The following is a 19,129-nucleotide window of genomic DNA, read 5'->3' on the forward strand; positions in this document are numbered from 1 at the left end:
CATACATGCGATCCCACGCACCTTTTCCGTTTCCGCTCTTTACCAGATCTGCAAGCTGTGAAGCAAATCGCCCCCTACTCTGCAACGGTAACACATGACCACTAATGTTTTTGCCGATTGGGCATCGTGTGAGTAAACTGCACTCCCATTGGTTCGAATTGACGCGGGGTCCTTGAAGAAGTGGTTCTCCTGTTTTGCGTTGACTTGTAGTTGTTGTTGTACAGCACCTGTTTGTGTCTGTCATGCTTGATGCGTCTGTCATTCCGTCAGGATGGCGTCTACTGCAGACATGTCCCGGGTTCTGCACATGCTGCGTTCCCTGTATCCGTATGTGCAAACACTGGAGGAGTTTACAGACGGCATCGTGTTCAGAGAGGGACGGAAAGTCCATGTCATCGAAGAAGGAGACTCGGAGCGCTTTAAATCCTCCGTCAGAGATGTGTATGTCTGCACTGACACCAAAATGCAACAAGTGCCAAGCTGCAACCAGGTAGGAGGCATGATGATGATAACACTTTTAAAGATGCAATCAGGGATACTGTAGTGCAGTGTTTCTCAACCTTTTTTCTGCATGGGCAATTGGGCACACTTTTCATGTCCCAAGAATCCATGGGCACACCAACATAATACGGGGTGAAATATCGTCACTGTCAGGAAGAAACCTTGTATCTCCAAGTTTCAAATGTGTATGTTTCTTCTCAAAGTCAAGCCCTGCTTCATCTAGCCCTGAATACATGACTCTCATATACATGAGAGTCATGCTCGAACTTTAACATGAGGACCAGTGGGTAATCGAGCCCTCAACGGTTTGCGCTAGGAACGTCAGATTTCAAAAATAAAGTGCTTACCCAAGCCAACTTTGCTAACGATTTGACGCCGCACAACGTTCATTACACGCCGCTCCCCGGTTGTTGAGTAAAAAGCATTTTTGTCCGAAATTATTTTGTTTTCCATTGGACATCCGGGTCATTTCCTCGCTTACCCCCAAAGTGCGAAACTGCGCCCTCTATCGGCTGTAACTGAATCTAAACACATTGTCTTGTAGTGCCGAACATCTTCTCACTTGTTGACTTGACTACTTGAGAGAGACACATGAGCGCAAACACCGGAGGAGAAGGGAAAAGAATCAAGAAGCTAAGAATTATAACAAGTGAAGCTGCGAAAACCTACCTGTTACAGCGAAATACACCTACCAAGCATGTGGGGGCGCTGTGGCACAAGTGAGGCGCAGGTTGGATCATCATTTGGGATAAGCGAGGAAGTCCAATGGAAAACAAAATAATTTCGGACAAAAATGCTTTTTACTCAACAACCGGGGAGCGGCGTGTAATGAACGTTGTGCGGCGTCAAATCGTTAGCAAAGTTGGCTTGGGTAAGCACTTTATTTTTGAAATCTGACGTTCCTAGCGCAAACCGTTGAGGGCTCGATTACCCACTGGTCCTCATGTTAAAGTTCGAGCATGACTCTCATGTATATGAGAGTCATGTATTCAGGGCTATGCTTCATCATACAACTAGGCTGTCGCACAACAGTAGTGAAAACAGCAGATCTACAAGCACACAACGCCTCGCACAGTGGTTGAGAAACACTGCTGTAGTGTAGGATATAAAGGGCCGGGTTCCTGGCATAAGCAACATAAGCGGTCGCTTAGGGCCACAACCATTGGGGGCCACATCACAGGGAGAAGACTGCAATGCGTTTTGAGCTGCCTTGTAGATCAGCTATTTTTCACTATATGCATTGTGGAGTGAGTGTGAAGTGGCCCTCTCGGAATACTGATATATTATTGATTTCAGCTGTTACCCACTTTAATTTATACTTCAGTCTATAGTAGTAGCATAATGACCAGGGCTATAGTCCTTTTTGTCAATGTAATTTGCATTTCATAAAGTTAACATACGAACATATAAATGTATTTGAAATTAAATAATAATGTTAGTTTTCAGGATTCCAGTTAAAAAAATAGCTAAAAAGAATACAGGATTCCAATTAAAAAGATTGAAAAAATAATGGATCATCGCAATGCTTGTAGATCTATTTTTCTGGAGTGATTGTGAAATATAGTGTCCCTCTCCATCATCTAAGTTGCTCACTCCTACCCTATCCAAATGCTACTTATTATTTTAATGTGCAATACAATTAAGATCTCACACAAGACACAACAGAATTGAAAATATGCCACATACTGTAGAGTTGAATAGGCCTACAAGTTGCAATTTGAGACCAAAAGAACACAGGATGAAGGTGTGTGATGCTTTGTATGAATCTGATTCAAATCAATTGTTGTTTTCTCTTGTTATAACATTACACTCATGTTTTTGGACAAATGAAACAGTGTCTAGACATAGATATGTATTATAATAGTTATATCTTGGTTTTGAAATGTTTTTCATTAGAGCATAGGCCTACATGTTTCTGTTTTAATAGCTTTTAACTAACCAGAGAGAATGATCTAATAATGTTTTACCTCCATTGTAAGCTTTATTGTGTGTTATAGGTAGAACTGTCTGATCTGTGCCAAAATGCAGATTTCTATGCATTTCTGGGGTTTTGACCGCCCCTCAAAACCCCCATTTTTTAGGATGTATCCCGTATTTGAATCTCTGGGAGTTGGCAACCCTATGTGTGTAGTTAGTAGATACATGCTTGAGTGCTAACAACAAACACCACATGTTCTACTAGATAGAAGAAGACATTATTATTTATAACTTTGGTTTTGCCGATTCAAAGACAGTTAATAAGTGCGAGCGTCCGTCAGTGGGGGGCCACCTAAAATAATCTTGCTTAGGGCCACCTGAACCCTAGAACCGGCCCTGAACACTCTCATAGGTATTTAGGAGGTTTCGGCCCAACACAACAGCAGACAGCAGAGATATGCAAAAGGTTGAAAACCACTGGCCTGCCGCCTTATGCATAGTAAACTGGAGGTCCTTGAAAAGCATAGTGTCACTGCTGCTACATTTCCTAACGTGTGTGTGTGTGTGTGTGTGTGTGTGTGTGTGTGTGTGTGTGTGTGTGTGTGTGTATGTGTGTGTGTGTGTGTGTGTGTGTGTGTGTGTGTGTGTGTGTGTGTGTGTGTGTGTGTGTGTGTGTGTGTGTGTGTGTGTGTGTGTGTGTGTGTGTGTGTGTGTGTTTGATTGATTGAAGACTTTGTTAGAAGTTTGCATAGGAAAAGGTACAGTTTCATGACGGTACAGTTCACTGGTACAAGGTCTACTAAAAGGAGATCCATGAAAAGACTAAGCTTATTTCCACTGGAAACCATTGAAGTATCTCATATAACATTGAATGACAGACAAATAGAACACAGTACTATGCAGTAGATATGTAAAGAAAAACAAAATAGAAGACAGTAAGTCAAAACAAACAGTATATACAAAGAAGGGGCAGGGGAGGGTAGGGTTGGGCTAGATTCTTTTTTACCAGTTGCGAACGGCTGCTGCCTGTAAGTGGTTTTTCAGGGCAGTGTGTGTGTGTGTGTGTGTGTGTGTGTGTGTGTGTGTGTGTGTGTGTGTGTGTGTGTGTGTGTGTGTGTGTGTGTGTGTGTGTGTGTGTGTGTGTGTGTGTGTGTGTGTGTGTGTGTGTGTGTGTGTGTGTGTGTGTGTGTGTGTGTGTGTGTGTGTGTGTGTGTGTGTGTGTGTGTGCGTGCGTGCGTGCGTGCGCGCGTGTACTGTATATGTATTGTGTGTGTAACTTCCATGCTTTCATTTCTTCAGATCTGCACTCTGCCTGAGGTTTTGGCGTTTGTCCTGAACAACCTGAAGCGGAAGAAAAGGAGGAACGTCCTGACGCACGGCTACAGCTCGTCGTTCTCCGCTGTGGCTCAGCAGGAACGGGACCTGGACCAGTTCAAGTACCAAGGCGACGTCATTCAGAGCGCTGCCTACATCCACGGCAGCACGCTGTGGAGAAGATTACTGAAGCGTCTCGGGACGGACATCACCAAATACCTGCTGGAGAGCTGTGCCCTGTTTGTGTCAGTCCCTCCCTCCTGTGTGTTCCAGCTGTGTGGTGTTCCAGTGTATGACAGGTAGGCCTGCAACCTTTCTCCATTATTCTATCAATTACTTCTTCGATTAATCAAACAATTGAGATTCTTTTTAATTGAAAAACTACAACAGTTACTATATTATACCAACAAATCGAAGATATTTTTGAAATTATTCGTTGTAATAAACTAAATTGATTCGTCTGGTTTACCACTATTTTATACTTTGTCATACAACGGTGGTGTCTTGCAAACATATTGATCATCATTTAATATAATCGATTTGTTCCATTGACTGTTGTACCCCTGATGACAGGGTTTCCGTGGCTCCTGGTTCCCGTTTTTGCCGTCACCCCCGAACGCGAAACAGGACAAACGCTGGTGGTAAGTTTAGCCGGAGAAAGACGGGAGAAAGAACAAATGGCGGCAAAGAGAAGAGGAATAAAAGGAAAAGAGGAAGGTGTGCAGAGGAAGAGCAGTGTTTGACTCGTCCGGCAAAGAGACCAAGGACAGGGGATGTCGGATTGACAGAGATAACCCAACAGGGTTGTGGCGAGACAGCAAACAATGACGTGCAATTGGGGGCCGCGGAGACGGCTGCAGCCATAACGCCATCGGAGGCGGCAAGAGGTGCCAATTCTAACCAAATGCCGCCTGCCTCCTCTCTGACTTTGGACGGAGGTCCTAGCTGGAGATCGGGTCGTTCACCACCTCCGCGCGCCGCCCAGTGCTTCATTCGCATGTTTGGAATGCTGTACGGAGGGAGGGGCATGCGTGGCTTCCACCTCAACAGGAAGAAGCGGGGCGGGGCCGAGGGGCCCCTGCGGATACAGGGGAGAGACTTGGTGAGAATAATCTTCTTTGAGGGAGTGGCCTATCTAAACGGGCTGGAGAGGAAACCGAAAAAACTCCCTCTGCGTTTTTTCAACGCGGTTCCCCTTTTTAGTCGGCTGCTACGACGACACAGGAGCTGTCCGTATGACAGGATTCTACAGAGAATGTGTCCGTTGGCCAAAGATGGACAGGGGGACTTAAGCTCTCTCCTGCCCCAGCACTGTGCACCACACCGGGTCTACCTGTTCATCAGGGAGTGCCTCTCCAAAGTGGTCCCCCAGGAGCTGTGGGGGTCCGACCACAACAAGGCCATCTTCCTCACCAGGGTCCGGGGCTTCCTGCGCAACGGCAAGAACGAGAGGCTCTCATTGGCCGAGCTGATGTGGAAGGTGAAAGTGAACGACTGTGATTGGCTGAAGATCAGCAAGACAGGTGAGATTTGGAGGATACGTTTTAAGCCAACTTAAAGAAGGTCTTTCCACCAGTTACAATTACTTGGGGTAAGATGAAATGGAACTTTATTTATCCATAAGGGAACATATAGCTATTAGCTACCAGTAGCAGAAAATATGCCATATGCCATAAAAGAGTGAATATCATCACATATCATGAAGTAGACTAATTCTCTCTTAAGGTGACAATGCTTTTGAGGCACATGTACAGGTAGGTACAAAGTCTGATACCCTAAATAAAAACTATTAAATGACAAGAGCATTCTGTCATCTGCAGGTCGCGTCCCACCCTGTGAGTTGGCCTACCGGACACAGGTGCTGGGCCAGTACCTGGCCTGGTTACTAGATGGCTATGTTCTAGGTCTGGTCCGGGCCCACTTCTATGTGACAGAAAGTACGGGGCAGAAGCACGCTCTGAGGTTCTACAGACAGGAAGTCTGGGCCAAGCTGCAGGATGTGGCCTTCAGGTAGAGATGTGCAGTTTAGTTTAGTGTATTTTTAAAGATTCGTTTTGGGGCTTTTTTAATGCCTTTATTGATAGGACAGCAGGCTAACAGGAAATGGGGAGAGAGACGGGGAATGACATGCAGCAAAGGTCGTCGGGATCGGGACTCAAACCCACAACACGCTGTCAGGCATCAGAGCCTATATGGTATGCGGCTGGACCGCTAGGTCAGCAGGCGCCCCCCCAGTTGAATTTATTTACAAGTGAATAAAGAGGGACTCATGAAATCATCAGAAGAAGAAGCAAGCACCAAGTCATGTTATAAAATTCCACTGTAAACATATTTTTCAAAACATTTACGATTTTTTCTTTCAAAAATGTCTTGGGTTTAGGGCTCATCTCACCAAGGGACAGATGGAGGAGTTGACCCCAAACGAAGTGGCCTCTCTCCCCAAAGACACTGTCACCTCCCGCCTTCGCTTCATTCCCAAGCCTGAGGGCATGAGACCTATCACGCGCATCATCGGAGCAGACATTAAAACCAGGGTACGTTCTCAACACAGACTTGTTAGTACAATAACATGAAATACATGAATGAATGTTATGTTTTGGTTGTGTAATTGTCTGGACTAAGTGAATGTAAATTTTCCTTTCAGCTCTACCAAGGGCGAGTGCGGACCCTGTTAGATGTGTTACGTGCATGCGTGCGCAGAAACCCCTCTCTCCTGGGCGCCACAGTGCACGGGAACACCGATATCCACAAGGTTCTACGCTCTCTGGCTCCTGGTCAGAAAGACATGCCACAACCACTGTACTTTGTTAAGGTTGGGACCCGTCCTTCCTAATCCTTCGTTTGTTTGTATGGCATGAACATGCTATGAGAGCTCAAGTACTGCGATCGGTGCTGTTCAATGCTGTTGGGGGTTACAGAAAAGGTAACAGAAAAAAGTCCATTGAACACAATGGACTTTTGGGTTTTTGGATTTGCAAAAAAGGTTACTTGAAAAGGTCCATTGAACTGAATGGACCTTTGGGGTTTTGGGTTTACAAAAAAGGTTACAGGAAAAGGTCCATTGAACTTATGCAGAACTTCATGGTATTGCTACTATTTATATTACAAGCAGTTATATACATAATTAATTTCCCATAGGAATTCTTTGGGGAAAAAGTACTTGTAAGACACCTCAGGGTGACTTGCGACCTCAGGGTGACATGCGACCTTGAGGTCGCGCCAATTCTTTGCCATCTGGCCAACCACAGCGTTTCTCTGACGATTTTAGTTGTCATTCTGGGGGGAGTTTGTTCATGTTTTTGTGAGGGTATCAACCCTAGGAGACACGGGGAGAACATGCAAACTCCACACAGAAAGGCCCTATCGCCAACCCCACCTAGGGTGTGGGCGCTGATGACGCGGAGGGAGGAACACGCCGTCCATGTCCTTAATAATGATTATTACTGCCAAGCAGGTCCTTGGTGAGTTAGGGCCTTGGTTTGATGCCTGTGGATCTCCATATATGGGCCATATATGGTACCCTAACATTCTCATTTGCAAGATGACGATTCTGTACTACATCACTGTGACTCACTGACATCACACTGACATCACTTCCTGTACAGAAGACAGTCAGACAAGCTACAAGGTTTTTCAGGGTATAATGCGACCTTCGGTCGCAAAAAAGAAAAGATTGTAACAAGAAGAATACAAGCACACATAACTGTGTAAAGATGAACAAGTAGAAGTTAGAGTGACATCACTTTCCCAGTGACGTCATCTCTACATCGCCAGACGATGCTATTTAAGGCTGTGTGTTGTGTTTTGCAGTGATGCTGCTTATTGTGTCTGACTGACTGAGGAGGTTAAATGCAGTGTTTACAGTAATAAGCAGTCATCCAATGACAGAGAATGGAGGTACATGAACTGGAGAAACATGGCTTGGAGGAGGTTCTGGTGACGAAGAAGACATCACCAGTGCAGGCCGACGCCGTCCCCACAAGGCAGACGTGGACCCGACAGCTGGACTTCGTCATGACCTGCATCGGCTCCGCCGTGGGCCTGGGCAACGTGTGGCGCTTCCCCTATCTGTGCTACAAGAACGGCGGAGGAGCGTTTCTGATCCCTTACGTGCTGTTTGTGTTCCTGGCGGGCATTCCTGTCTTCTTCCTGGAGATAGCCGTGGGTCAGTTCATGAAGGCAGGAGGCATCTACACGTGGAACATCGCTCCTCTGTTTAGCGGTCTGGGTTACGCCTCCATGGTGCTCGGGTTCTTTTTAAACACCTACTACATCATCATCATAGCGTGGGCGTTTTACTACTTCATCGTATCCTTGTCTTCCACCATCAGCTGGTCCACTCTCCCCTGGAGCACCTGCGGCCACGAGTGGAACACGGCGATGTGCGTGGAGCCCGTTACCGAGTTCTGGGAGAACAAGGTGCTGAAATCCTCCGGCGGTTTGGATCAAGCCGGTGCGCTGAGTTGGGATTCATGGCTGGCGAACAGGGTGTGAGTATCTCCGAGGTGGCCGAGTCGGGCCCGGGGCTGGCATTTATAGCGTACCCCAAAGCCGTGTCAATGATGCCCGGAGCGCCCGTCTGGGCAGCTTTGTTCTTCTTCATGCTGATGCTGCTTGGAGTGGGCACCCAGTTTGCGCTCGTCCAAGGGGTCGTAACGGGGTTGCTGGACGTGCTTCCGAGGAGATTCAACCATCGCTACCGACGGGAGATGGTGGCAGCGCTCTACTCTTTACTGTGCTTCATCATCGGCCTCTCCATGATAACACAGGGGGGTATGTATGTGTTACAGCTATTTGACTACTATGCTGTCTCTGGAATTACGCTGCTCTGGCAAGCATCGTGGCAGTGTATAGTGGTGGCCTGGGTCTATGGAGCCGATCGCTTCATGGATGACGTTGCTCGCATGATCGGCTACAGGCCGTGGCTGACATGGTTTATGAAATGCTGTTGGTCCTTCCTCACCCCCTGCATCTCTTTGGGAGTCTTCTCGTTTTACCTGATTGACTACACGCCCTTGACCTACAACAAAACGTATGTGTATCCATGGTGGGGCCAGATGATCGGCTGGTGCCTTTCTCTGTCCTCGATGTTCTGTCTTCCTGCTATCCTCCTCTATAAGCTCTGCCGCGCCGAAGGCACGTTGAAGAAGCGCTGGGTACGTCTGACCGCTCCTGTGTGGGGTCCTCATCATCTGGAGGACATGTCTCCAGACACGGACATGAGGTCTCTGCCGGACAAGAGAGCATTGTCTGGGATGGATGACGAGAGTGTTGTTTAGGCCCGAGCAAGGGCCTTGTCCACTGCAGCCCAGCCTCACAGGAGAGAGTGCACCGGGGCTGGGGCTGAGAGGGTGGTGGGGGCGATGTGGGGGCCAGGCACAAAGCAGCCTTTTCTCCACGGTGGAAATCCTGGCGCAAGGTTGAGCTTCGGTTAAAAGCAGCCACTGCCGTTACCTGCGAGTCACGTATAAAAACTTCCAAAGTGTAACTCCAGCACAGGGGTGCTGATGTGTTGTGTAGGCTATACTGCTTGAGAAGCACGGCACCACTCTGCGAGTTGAGTTTCACGGGACTTTGTGTGGGTGCTTTTCTGTGTGAAAAGCTTTACTATTTACGTTGGTTTCATGTGTAAGATTAAAAATGCAGCCAATACGCTACCGACGATAGTATATTGAACGTCCGATCACTGGTCATCATCAGCACAGCAGCAAAGCTTGGTATGTTATTGTTCGTCATGTCAGACAAACGTAAACCTGTTACCCCGGTCAATAGGCTTCAAAATAAGAGTACCTCAAATTATAGGACAAAATCAACCGATCGTTGGACTTCAAAACAAAATAAGAGCGCTTGGTACTTAAATGTAAAGTAGTGTGCTGTAACAATGTTACAGTAATGTGCTGTGTTTCATTTGCGAGCAGACAGTGAATGAGTGTCATGTATTTCAGGTGGATGTGAGTGGAGCCTATGAGAGTCTGCCCCATGCCAAGCTCTTGGATGTGATTCGAGACGTCCTGTCACCTATCCAGGATGAAGCTTTAAACTTACGTCGCTATGCCAAGATATGGAAAGATGCCTTCGACGGCCTTAAGAAGAGCTTTGTTAACTGGGTACACACACACACACACACACACACACACGCGCACACACACGTACAGTACGCACACTCACAAAAGTTTGTATTACTATTCTTGTGAGGACATCGACTCTTGAGCTTTTGGACTAACCCTAACCCCTAAACCTATACTCTAAATTCCTAAAATCCTAACCCCAATCTGAATGTTTTCCCAATTGTAAGCCTAACTCCCCATGTCCTTTTAACCATTAGACCAGGAATATTGTCCCCTCAATACCCATTTCTCAAATTCACAAATTAGTACAAAGTACACACACATACTTGTGTTTTTGTATGTGCTTTTGTTGTTCTAGGCTGATTTCCTGGACGAGGAATCCTGTAACATGAAGGGCTTTGTGATGAAGCTCCAGAGAGAAGGCAAGGTTAAAAATACCATCCTGGTGGAGCAGGTGAGGCCACAAACTAGACGTTTTTATGAAACACTTTAATACTGGTGCTGAAAATGGCCTATCTGCAATCGTGAGCCCTGCTATCTTTTATGTTATCTTCATTATTTATCTATCAGTCAAGTTCTTCTCAGAATGATGTAAGACACTGCCTTTGTACAGTACAAAGGCAGGGCCCTTAGCCAATGAGGTACAGCCAAAGGGTAAATCTTTGTGCCCATACATGGTGTTACATGCGAGCCCACACTGTTTCGTAGGAACAGTATTTCTAGTTCTCTTAGTTAAAGCTATACTGTGTAACTTTTTCAATTAAACAAATCTTAAATCTAACTATTAAATCGCTTAAGTTTTAGAACACCTTCTCCGTTAATTTCATCCCCGAAAGGCTTCTCAAATCTATGAGCCGGGCTGAGGTCCGGATTTCGCGGCAAAGTTACGTCATCTGCATCCTTCCGTATACGTTGTCTCCCGGATCATACACTACCGGCCAATCACAGTGCGGATCATACACTACCGGCCAATCACAGCGCGTCTTTCCCTCTTCTCAGGAAATAGCTTGAGTAAGCCTGGCTACGCGAGGCTACAACAACAGCGTTTACTCTGGATGTTATTCTGTTGGCTCCTTTCGGAACCGCTCACTCCACGGCTATGCCGCTCCGAGATGTGGTTCCTACTCACTGCATGCCCAAATGAGGTTTCTCCGGGGTAGTTCGCCAGGTTATCAACCGCTCTTACCGTCACTAAGCGTTGTATCCAAAAAGCAGTGGTCCTATACCCGTCTCTTGCATCTCTACTCTTTTAGCGGCGGGGTAATCAAAGCGATTTGTTGAAACAATACTTTAAACACGCTCGTTTTGTCAGCCAGTTCTGTGTTTTTTGTCAGCCTGTGGCCATTTCTCGCTCCGACCGCTTGGTGGCTGCAACACAGATTAATGGCGAGTCACGTGACTGCTTCCGTATCATTTCACTGGGAAAACATGGAGCTGGCTGACAAAATGAGCGTGTTTAAAGTATTGTTTCAACACAACGCTTGGATTACACTCTCCGCTAAAAAAGTAGAGAGACGGGTTGCTTTTAGGATGCAACGCTTAGTGACGGTAAGAGCGGTTGATAAACCTGGCGAACTACCACGGAGAAACCTCATTTGGGCATGCTGCCAGTGAGTAGGAACCACATCTCGGAGCGGCATAGCCGTGGAGTGAGTGGTTCCGAAAGGAGCTATATTCTGTAGGAGTCGTAGCCTAACATGGATAGCAGCTGAGTCGGTCATCACCCTTGCAGCCCCCCGCGCCCCCACCTTTGCGCTCAGGGTCATTGTGAAGACCGCAGTAGACAGTAGTCGTTCTACAAAGGGAGCTGCAGCTTCTTTGTCCGGTCGCTGTGTGTCCACAAGTCCCCCACTGGAACTACCTGCAATACCGCTACTGACCAGTAGTTGAGCAACTTACATAAAAGAGGTTTAACCTTTTATCTCTGCTGTTTCTGTCTTCCAGACTTACGACTCAGATCTTACCAGCAGAGAGTCACTGAAGTCTTTCACCCACATGCTCAACGGCACTGTCATTCAATATATGAAGAGGTAACTCTTATGATACACTGTCATTCAATATATGAAGAGGTAACTCTTATGATACACTGTCATTCAATATATGAAGAGGTAACTCTTATGATACACTGTCATTCAATATATGAAGAGGTAACTCTTATGATACACTGTCATTCAATATATGAAGAGGTAACTCTTATGATACACTGTCATTCAATATATGAAGAGGTAACTCTTAGGATACACTGTCATTCAATATATGAAGAGGTAACTCTTATGATACACCGTCATTCAATATATGAAGAGGTAACTCTTATGATACAAACTGGGGAATACTATTGGGTTAGAATTTGAAAAAAAGTTGAAATACATTTGTAGGCCGGAGATTCTGCATGGCAACGGGAGGTTTGTGTGTGCGTTCTAGAACCTTCCGTCAGTGCAGAGGGATTCCCCAGGGATCGGTGGTGTCATGTCTGCTGTGCTGTCTCTGCTACGCTCACATGGAGAAACTACTGTTCAAAAACATCACTGACAACGGGGGGTAAGCTTCAATGGAAGGTTTTTATTGATCAATTAAGTAAATTAATCAATCAATGTATTTATTACGGTATGTATTCATTGTCGTGGTACCTGAATCTTTAAATTAACAATGCACTGTTGTTATTATTTAGAACAAATTCTCATTTTGAATAATTGCCTCACAAGATGGCATCAGCCTCTTAGGGCCCCTTTACACAAGGCCGATTTCGGCTCCAATTAGATCGTTCTGGATTTTGTGTTCAGACACGAACTCGCGGTTGGTTTGAAAACTACTCTGAGACGATCCGTGTATGTATGTTTTTATGACCCTTTTCTTGCACCAGCAGGGTGCAAATCCTTGTTGTATGAATGTCCTCTCAGATAATTCTCACCTAGCGAATCCTTGCTCAACCAATGAGAACACAGGGCCAGTAGCAAACAAAAAAGAAGGAGGTGGGCGGACATTCCGGTAGTGTACCTACCTGCTTGCTGCTCTCCTCCTGACTTCTGAGTGAGTGCACAGACAGGATGCAGGTTTTAGTAACGTAGCTTTTCATGAGGCAATGTCCATGATTAAACTTACAGATGTGTCCACTTAAAGGACAACTTTGTTTTTTTACAACATATTTTAGATTGTAATTAGAGAAAAGAAAAGATGTGTGTGAAAATGTTTTCATTTACTTCTTTCTATAGTTTTAGCGATTTTAATGACCTTGATTTCAGTGGGTGGGGGCATGCGTGCAAGTGGCTAAATATGTATTTTTAGACACATTTATTACTGTTTACACCAGCCCCCATAAGTCACATCTGCCCATGAAAGATTGTGGTGCATCTTGGGAATGGGCTTATTGTGTCTAAAAATACATATTTAGCCACTTGTACACATGCCCCCAACCACTAAAAAAAAGACAATAAAATCGCTAAAACGATAGAAAGCAGTAAATGACAATATTTTAACACTCATCTTTTCTTTTCTCTAATTACAATCTAAAATATGATCCCTTGTTGTAAAAAAAAAAGTTGTCCTTTAAAGTCATCAGCATGCCTTGCGCTGGTTGCATATTGCCAAACCGTGCTAAAAAGTTAAACCTTTCAAAGCTCCATCGCCCATATTTTCGGTAAGGGTTAAACTCTCTCTCTCTCTGCCTCGCGTGTGTGTGTGTGTGTGTGTGTGTGTGTGTGTGTGTGTGTGTGTGTGTGTGTGTGTGTGTGTGTGTGTGTGTGTGTGTGTGTGTGTGTGTGTGTGTGTGTGTGTGTGTGTGTGTGTGTGTGTGTGTGTGTGTGTGTGTGTGTGTGTGTGTGTGTGTGTGTGTGTGTGTGTGTGTGTGTGTGTGTGTTTGTGTGCTTTTTCTTTCCTGTGTAGATGCCTGATGAGACTGGTGGATGATTTCCTTCTGATCACCCCTCACCTACACCAAGCAGAAACATTCCTCCAGTATGACACACACCCACCTCTGTCTATATATACTTACTAGAAAAAAGCCCCCTGCGGGGGCCTGGCCCCTTTCCTATGTGAAAGTCCCCTGTACCCAGAGATGGATACAGTCCAGTGGGCAGCTAAGCAATACAAATGTAGGATAGCTCAACATTAAATATGCAGTTTTTTCCAAAATGCAAAATAGTGTAAATGGCCATCCATCCATCCATCCATCCATCCATCCACATCCATCCATCCATCCATGCATCCATGCATCCATCCACATCCATCCATCCATCCATCCACATCCATCCATCCATCCATCCATCCATCCATCCATGCATCCATCCATCCATCCACATCCATCCATCCACATCCATCCATCCATCCACATCCATCCACATCCATCCATCCACATCCATCCATCCATGCATCCATCCATCCATCCATCCATCCATCCATCCATCCATCCACATGCATCAATCCATCCATCCATCCACATCCATCCATCCATCCATCCATCCATCCATCCATCCATCCACATCCATCCATCCATCCATCCATCCATCCATCCATCCATCCATCCATCCATCCACATCCATCCATCCATCCATCCATCCATCCATCCATGCATCCATCCACTTCCATCCATCCATCCATCCATCCATCCACATCCATCCATCCACATCCATCCATCCACATCCATCCATCCACATCCATCCACATCCATCCATCCTCTACTGTACCTTACCGTACCTTACTGTACTGTACTCTACTGTAATCTACTGTACTTTACCTTACTGTACTGTACTTTGCTGTACTCTACTGTACCTTGCTGTACTCTACTGTACCTTGCTGTACTCTACCTTGCTGTACTGTACTGTACATATTCTGTGTTCTATATCTATCAATTCTATGTGTTCTAGAACTATGAATTCTGTGTTCTAGATCTTGTTCTAGATCCCCCCCCCCTCTCTCTCTCTCTCTCTCTCTCTCTCTCTCTCTCTCTCTCTCTCTCTCTCTGTGTGTGTGCGTGCATCTGACCCCCCCCCCCCCTTCCCTCTTGTAACCTGAGACCTGGTGATGATAATGACACTTCGCTCCCAACTATGGATTGCGCAATATGCCGCCTACAGGCCAAAATGTGGGGAAAAATTGTAAACATTTTGGGATTATGAGAAGTAGAGACACATCTGAAGGTGATAAAGTTGATGTTGGGCAAGGTACATGCGTTATTGATTTTTGTATTATGTTTTTTAGACAATTGAACAACTGCTGAACGTGGAGTTACAGATGGAAACACACACACACACGCATTTTTTTTGGGCGATTCTGATTATGTAGTGGGATATACGTGTACTTCTATACTTGTGAGGATCTTCCTTTTATTTCCATTGCCTACATTCGTTCCCTAACCTCAGATAACCCTCACCAACATAGAAGTATGAGAACATAGCAATTCAACAGAAGAACCATTGTACAGTACAAATATTATTACACAACAGACATCAGATAGACAGAAATGGTGTCATTGATGTGACAAAGTTATTTTATCCCACTGGATCTATATGAAGAGAAGAGTTCCGCACACCCAGTTCCTCTCAAGCAGTGCGTAGGTACTGTAACAAGAAATTATAAGCAAGGAATCTTGGACAGATCAGACCCGCACACTGCCACTTCAAGAGAGTCAGCAAAATTAGGGACCGTATTTTCAGCACTTTGGAAATAGCTGTTCTATAATCTCTTGTAGATCGTAAGAGTTTCAAAATAAATGTAGACAAATGTTGACAAACCTTAAAGGAGTAGTTCACCCCCAAAATGACTTTTTTTCTATTGATTACTCATGCCATGGAAACTTGAGTTCAATAATATTTTTTTAGTTTTTTGTCGCATTACTAAGACAATAAACTAACGGGTGAACTACTCCTTTAAATGGGGGTCCCTGGCCCAACATCTTCTCAAATTGGGGTCCGCAGCCAAATACATATCAATTTGGGGGTCCTTGACATGACGATGATTAAGAACCACTGCTTAATCCCACTGTTCACCCCATGCAGGACGTGTTTGGCGGGGGTGCCACAGTACGGCCTGGTGGCAAACCCCCAGAAGGTGCTGGTCAACTTTGAAGTGCGCGGAAGCCAGGCCGTACGCAGACTGCCTGCTCAATGCCTCTTCCCCTGGTGTGGGCTGCTGCTGAACACACACACCCTGGACGTTTACAACGACTACACCAGGTGAGTATTTTCTCACGTTTATGGGTTTCGCTTAGTAGTAGCATAAAAGAACATTGTAGTTTGTATTATAACTACTCATGAAAAATAACACCCACATCCAGTCTTTCTCTGATAGTTTTCCTATTCCTTTCACACACAAAACCAATATGACAGTGTATCGGGCAGAGTTTCAAATGTGTATGTTTTTTCGCAAAGTAAAGCCCTGCTTCATATAAACTGTCGCACAAGAGTAGTGAAAACAGCAGATCTACAAGCACACAACGCCTCGCGGTGCGAGGCGTTGTGTGCTTGTAGATCGGCTGTTTTCACTAGTTTAAACCATTTTTAAAATGATAAATACAAAACGAACAGTTTTGGACATACTGTACAGGGTTTCCACCCGACAACGACGATAATGCTTGCTTTATAGTGTTTGACCCAATCTCACCTCCTTCCAGTTACGCAGGTCTGTCTCTGCGCTACAGCCTTACTCTGGGCTTCACCCGCTCGGCTGGACAACTGATGAGGAGCAAGATGATGGCCGTCCTCAGACTCAAATGCCACATCCTCTTCCTGGACCTCAAGGTGTTTATTATTGACCTGTTATGTTATGTTATGTTATAACACGAACCAGATGCATTGATTAAGTGATTATAGCACAAGTGCTAATTCTCATCACCTGTCCACAGTAGGCTTTTCTATATTACAATAATCAAATCTAACACCCAATCAAGCACAGTAAACATGAATACTATTCTAAAACCCATTATCACAATAAAGCGCAACCCTCGAGGGTAATATTGCGATTACCCTTAAAAAATAAACACGTCAACTTCATTTAGTTTTAATTAAGATATTCGATAGAAATGTGTAATTCTTTAATGCCAGATTTTGCTACTATGTCCCTGAACTTCACATGAAAACTGCGAAAGTAGCTGCTTACAAGGCATCGCCTACGGAAACAATAATGGCGAGCCGGCAGCTTTTTGCGACCAGCACAGCCGCTTTCTTTGTTTGATGAGACCCGTTCCATAATGCTCATTATCATCACGGGTAGATAGCTACTTCAATCAGATTGCTTCATCTGTTGTATAATCAGTATATTAACCACTTTCAACCTGACATTCTTATTTTGGGGATGTAATTATAGGTGTACTTGTTACAATGACAAATAAACTCTATCTAATGTATTTATTTTTTCAAAAATAGCATCTAGAAATACAGCTTATTTATCAGCTATTATCACTATGAATGTAGGTGTACCGTTATATCATGTAGACTTACACTTTGTTGAGCCTTGGGCACAAAGTTTGAAAATCACTGATCTAAGGCTTGATCTGTGTCAGTTCAGTCGTAGTAGGCCAGTCTATATCTACACACACACACAACTTGTTTTATCATTTCTCTTCACAGAGCAACTCTGTTGAGACAGTCTACAGAAACCTCTACAAGCTAGTACTGCTTCATGCATACAGGTACTGTAAACACTGAAGACTACCTGATCTTGTACTAGAGCCCTGGTTATTTATTTTCTGAAATTGAAGCCATTTTGAATTATATTATAGTGTTTAAATTATATTCACAGATAGGTCAACAGTCAGTTCTTTTGTGAGTGACTGTCAATGATTCTGTCATATTGTATTATGATAAAACACAATAAGCCAGGGCAATTCTGCTTCTTGTGTGATATGTACACGCAGCTTTGGCTTAACAATTAAGGTACATTTTGGTAATACCTGCATAACACCAGCACTGACTTCCTGTGATATGATTTGCCAGTGGGTTTAAAAAATGTCCCCTCCCTCTAATAGGTGTGTCATTTATGTTTTAAAAAATCCTTTTAGGTTCCACGTGTGTGCTCAGTGTTTGCCCTTTGGTCAGAATGTTGCCAAGAACCCTCGCTACTTCCTGCAGATGATCTGGGACATGGCTAAATACACCAACCGGCTTATCAGGCTCAGCAATAAAGGCATTATTTACACATTATGCATCTAATCTACACATTTTTTTTTTTTTTTTTTTTTTTTTTTAAGCTGTCTCTCTCTGCCCATATTTTACCTTTCTCCCCTCCCTCTCTCTTTCCTCCCTCCCTCTAGGCATGTGTCTGGGCAGTAAGGACCAGACAGGAGTTCTCCAGTATGAGGCAGTGGAGCTTATCTATTGTTTGTCATTTGTGGTGGTGCTGACGCGCCACAGACCTCTCTACAAGGCCATGCTCCCTCTTCTGCACCGCCGTATGTACCTCAGGACACACACACACACACACACACACACACACACACACACACACACACACACACACACCATTTACATGGATTTATGCTCTCATCAGCAACCCTCACCAGTTCATCTGCTAGAATCGGAAAATATCACATTTAAGCATTCAGTATGTTGCAGATAAAAATGGCAGCAGTCTGAATTGCCTACCCTTCACAGGGAAGCGTGTTCTGGAGAGGAGGCTCGGTGCCCTGAGGCTGGCCAGGGTGAGACAAGCTGCTACCCCCAGAATGCCAGAAGAGTTTGGGGCCATCCTGACCTTGTGAAACCCTTAGCTAGTGGCCCGTGCTTACAATGTGAGAGACACGGTAAGACTCCCTGTTGTTTTCATACAATACAACAGGGTTCCCCAATTAGTTTTCCCCAAGGGCCGAATTATGTCTTGGGTACCAAGCCGAGGGCCACAACATTGCAGGGGGCGACAGCGGCGTTCCTGCTACTCCAGCGACAGTTCAGATATTGTTGTTGTCGGGTGAAAATCTTGTATGTCCAAAACAGTTCATTTTGAATTTATAATTTTTAAAATGATTTAAACTAGTGAAAACAGCCGATCTACAAGCACACAACGCCTCGCAGTGCGAGGCGTTGTGTGCTTGTAGATCTGCTGTTTTCACTACTTTTGTGCGACGGCCTTGTATGATTTGCGAAAGAACGTACAAATTTGGAGATACGAGATTTCCAGCCGACAACGACGATATACTAGTGTTGTTGCTGCTCTTATACCACCATTATTACTGGGGTTGGTGTGGGCCAGACAGTAGCCCCCCGCGGGCCACAAATGGCCCGCGGGCCGCCTATTGGGGAACCCTGCAATACAGTATGTGTAGGGCTGGGACAATTACTGCTAATGTGATGCACGATGGAGCTCAGTAATGCTGTAGAGGGCAACTGGGTTGACAATACACC

The 19,129-nt window shown here is 45.0% G+C and overlaps 2 protein-coding genes across 2 annotated transcripts; both read left to right on the plus strand.

Moving 5' to 3' along the window:
• Nucleotides 1-271: 271 nt before the first annotated feature.
• tert (telomerase reverse transcriptase) lies at nt 272-18,489 on the plus strand (the record flags this gene model as incomplete). Its single annotated transcript, XM_080735544.1, has 17 exons — nt 272-490; nt 3,718-4,031; nt 4,306-5,255; nt 5,553-5,742; nt 6,113-6,266; nt 6,377-6,544; nt 9,678-9,839; nt 10,159-10,254; nt 11,745-11,830; nt 12,222-12,338; nt 13,680-13,751; nt 15,791-15,967; nt 16,405-16,531; nt 17,360-17,421; nt 17,791-17,915; nt 18,043-18,180; nt 18,383-18,489. The coding sequence occupies 17 exons, from the start codon at nt 272-274 to the stop codon at nt 18,487-18,489; spliced, it is 3,264 nt and encodes a 1,087-aa protein (XP_080591670.1).
• Nucleotides 7,624-9,011, plus strand: LOC308292322 (sodium- and chloride-dependent creatine transporter 1-like; the record flags this gene model as incomplete). Its single annotated transcript, XM_080734638.1, has 2 exons — nt 7,624-8,151; nt 8,196-9,011. The coding sequence occupies 2 exons, from the start codon at nt 7,624-7,626 to the stop codon at nt 9,009-9,011; spliced, it is 1,344 nt and encodes a 447-aa protein (XP_080590764.1).
• Nucleotides 18,490-19,129: the final 640 nt, after the last annotated feature.

The sequence above is a fragment of the Nannobrachium achirus genome (assembly GCF_963921795.1).
Source record: "Nannobrachium achirus genome assembly, chromosome: 10".
Taxonomy (NCBI): domain Eukaryota; kingdom Metazoa; phylum Chordata; class Actinopteri; order Myctophiformes; family Myctophidae; genus Nannobrachium; species Nannobrachium achirus.